Source organism: Nicotiana sylvestris, chromosome 10 (assembly GCF_000393655.2).
Source record: "Nicotiana sylvestris chromosome 10, ASM39365v2, whole genome shotgun sequence".
NCBI lineage: Eukaryota > Viridiplantae > Streptophyta > Magnoliopsida > Solanales > Solanaceae > Nicotiana > Nicotiana sylvestris.
Genome location: NC_091066.1, coordinates 150,368,729 through 150,372,259, shown reverse-complemented (window position 1 = coordinate 150,372,259; position 3,531 = coordinate 150,368,729). Strand labels below are relative to the sequence as shown.

The following is a 3,531-nucleotide window of genomic DNA, read 5'->3' as shown; positions in this document are numbered from 1 at the left end:
ATGATTTCACTTTTATTTGAATTATTAGTTAATCTATAATAATTGCTTATAAATTATATTATTTAAAATTTTATGAAATTATTTTAATTATGGAAATTACAAATTAATAAAAATAAAAGATGGAATTTGTTTAATGAAAATTGAAATGAAAGATAATAATATAATATAAAAGAATTAGAAGAATATACAAAAAAAAATGGGGGAATAGTTGGAGTAAGTTATCTCCAAAATGAGAAAATCTTTATTTTGGGGATAAAAAATGGAGTAAAGGTTGGAGATGCCCGAATAATAAAGCAGATAACTTCAGCACGTTAGTTAAGTCCCAAAGAAAGTACTTTGAAACTTCAGTTTTAATATCTGGACCAAATATTTATATATCACGACTTGGTGAAATGAAGAAATTTTCTATGCTAGCGTTTGAAAATTAATTTCTTTTCTCTCTGTGTGTGTGCCAGGGGAGGTGGGGAGGGGGGCAAGTTTGTTGAATTATTTGAAGTCAACGAAATGTAGTTTCTCTCCTTTTCCATTTCACAGCGATCATCTTCTTCTTCATCATCGATTTTTAGCTCAAATGTCGTCTGCTTCTACAGAAAATCGTAGCCTTTGGACAGAGATCCGAGAATCAATAAGGAGCATATTGAAAGCTAATTGTGGCCATTTTCATACTCTTTTTATCCTCTTCCTCTTGCCTATCTTTTTCTCTCTCGTCGTTTATCCTTCTTTCCACCTTGCCCTCTTTCATCCGGACTATGATTTCACTCAACCAGTTCAATTTTCACACTTTTTAAGTTCACACTTCGAAATTATTGTACCCATAGTATTTACTCTGTTTCTGGTCCTCCTTTTCCTCTGTGCTGTAGCCACGATTACATACAGCGCGCTTCATGTATCCTATGGTAGACCTATCAACCTCGTTTCCTCTATTAAATCTATCAGAAATTCCTTCTTCCCCCTTCTCTCCACCTTTATCGTTTCGCATACCATTTTCATTTCAATCGCTCTCGTTTTCTCCCTTGTCTTGGTTTTTTTAGTCCAGGTTCTTCAAACTCTTGGATTAATTGAACTAAAATACGACTCGAATCATTTCTTGTTTTTGGTTATTCCCGCGTTGATTGTGCTCGTGCCAGTTTTGATATGGTTGCAGGTTAATTGGTCATTAGCTTATGTGATAGCAGTAGTCGAATCCAAATGGGGTTTCGAAACACTAAGGAGAAGTGCCTATTTGGTAAAGGGGAAGAGATCGGTAGCTTTGTCGATGATGCTGTTATACGGGCTTTTGATGGGAATAATGGTGGTTTTAGGTGCCATGTATTTAGTCATTATGGATGCAGCGAAGGGTCGTCAATGGAGAAGTTCAGGGGTAATATTACAGACTGCTATGAGTTCAATAACTAGCTATCTCATGATGAGTCAATTTCTTGTGGGGAATGTTGTTTTATATCTGCGTTGCAACGACTTGAATGGTGAAAAATTGCCCTTGGAAATCGAGCATCTTCTTCTTCATCAATCTTTAGCTAATGATCACCCACCTCCAATGTTGTCAGCTTCAACGAAAAATCTTAGCCTATGGACAGAGGTCGTAGAATCAGCAATGAGCATATTCAAAGCCAATTCTGGCCATTTCCATGCTCTTTCAATCCTCTTCCTCTTGCCTATCTCTTTCTTTCTCGTCGTGTATCCTTCTTTCCACCTTGCTCTCTTTCATCCGAACTATGATTTCATCAGTTTCGCTCAACCCCATCTTTTCCTTTCAAATTTCGAAATTATTGTACCAACATCGTACTCTTTGTTTTTGGTCCTCCTTTTCCTATGCGCCGTAGCCACAACTACATATAGCGCGGTTCATGCATCCTATAGTAGACCTATAAACCTCGTTTTGTCGATAAAATCGATCAGAAAGTCTTTGTTCCCCCTTCTCTCCACCTTACTCGTTTCGCATACCATTTTCATTTCAATCACTCTTGTTTTCACCCTAGTCTTGACTATTTTAGTTCAAATTCTTCAACCTCTCGGACTAATTGAAATCAAATACGATTCGGATCACTTCTTGCTTTTGGCTATTCCTGCTTTGGTAGTGCTCGTGCCAGTTCTGCTATGGCTACATGTTAACTGGTCATTAGCTTATGTGATAGCAGTAATTGAATCGAAATGGGGTTACGAAACATTGAGGAGAAGTTCCTATTTGGTGAAGGGGCAAAGATGGGTAGCTTTTGGGATATATTTATATTACGGGCTTTCAATGGGAATAATGATGGTTTGTGGTTCAATGTTTTTTGTCATTATGGGTGTAGCGAAGGGTAATAAGTGGAGGAGCTTGGACGTGATACTGCAGACTGCGCTAGTTTCAGTGATGGGATATCTGACGATGAATCAATATCTTGTGGCGAACGTGGTTTTGTATATGAAATGCAAGGATTTGAGCGTTGAAAAATTGCAGTCGGAAACTGGAGGCGAGTACGTTCCCCTGCCCTTGGATGAGAAGAATCAAGCTATTGAATAATTTGTAAACAGTGAATCTGGTAGGCTATTTGTGTAACACTTCCTTTGATTAATGCTTGTACGAGTATAATGTTTGGTTGTCTTTGTAGAAAGTTAAACGTGTGTGCTAAATGTTCTGCTCGTCTTTCCTGTTGTTGAATATTGAATAAAAACGTTCAGTAGTTGTATTGATATATACTACAGTAATAAATAATTATGGAGTATATGTTATATATGTATGTTGAATATGAGTAATGAGTTCATACATTGTTAATGTTTTGGAGAAGGAACAACGAATGAAAGGAAAGAGCTATAGTCCTGGACATTCTCTCTCCGAAGCGAACCTCTCGCTATTTTGAAAAGTTTAAATCTCGAAAAGCTTAAATGGAGAGAGAAGAAGAGCCCGTTTGGATTAGATGGAAAAAAAAAAGTAGCTGCAGCTTTTAAGTGCTGAAATTTGTTTTTTAAATAAGCAGTTACCTGTTTGGATAAAAGTGTTGAAGCTTAAAAAAAGCTGTTGAAGTGTTTGATAAACAAGTGCTCGTAAGAATTATTTTGTGTTAAAAAGACAAAAATATCCTTAAAGCTGTTAACATTATAAAAGGAGCTGATTACTACAAATATTTGATTCATAAGTAATGCAAACAAAAAATAATTTATATTTTAATTTAAATAATTACTTAAGATAGTTTTTCTATTTGTTTGCCAAAATTAAAAAAAAGAATAGTTTTTGCTTTGTATATATCTGTATGAGAATCTAATTGATCAATTGCATTTTTTTTCTTCCTTTGGCTCAGAAAGTGCTGCGACAGAAGTTAATCACAAACTTAAAAAGCCATTTTATACATCAAGCTAATCAAATTACGAATTAAATTCTCTTTTTAAATTCAATTGCATAGCTTAAGTAAATTTAACTTTATGTGGATTGGGTTATATAAAAGGGCTTTTACTTGTTCTGATGGAGTTAGTGGAAGCGTTAATTTGTTAGAAATTAAAGTTTGTTAGAGGGAGTTAGTTACAATGTGTTTAACCAAAAAATATAATTTCAGTCAA

The 3,531-nt window shown here is 35.1% G+C and overlaps 1 protein-coding gene across 1 annotated transcript; it reads left to right on the top strand.

Annotated features, from left to right (window-relative positions):
• Nucleotides 1-419: 419 nt before the first annotated feature.
• Nucleotides 420-2,672, top strand: LOC104245731 (uncharacterized). The gene has a single exon (XM_009801392.2). The coding sequence runs from the start codon at nt 572-574 to the stop codon at nt 2,498-2,500; it is 1,929 nt and encodes a 642-aa protein (XP_009799694.1). The 5' UTR covers nt 420-571; the 3' UTR covers nt 2,501-2,672.
• Nucleotides 2,673-3,531: the final 859 nt, after the last annotated feature.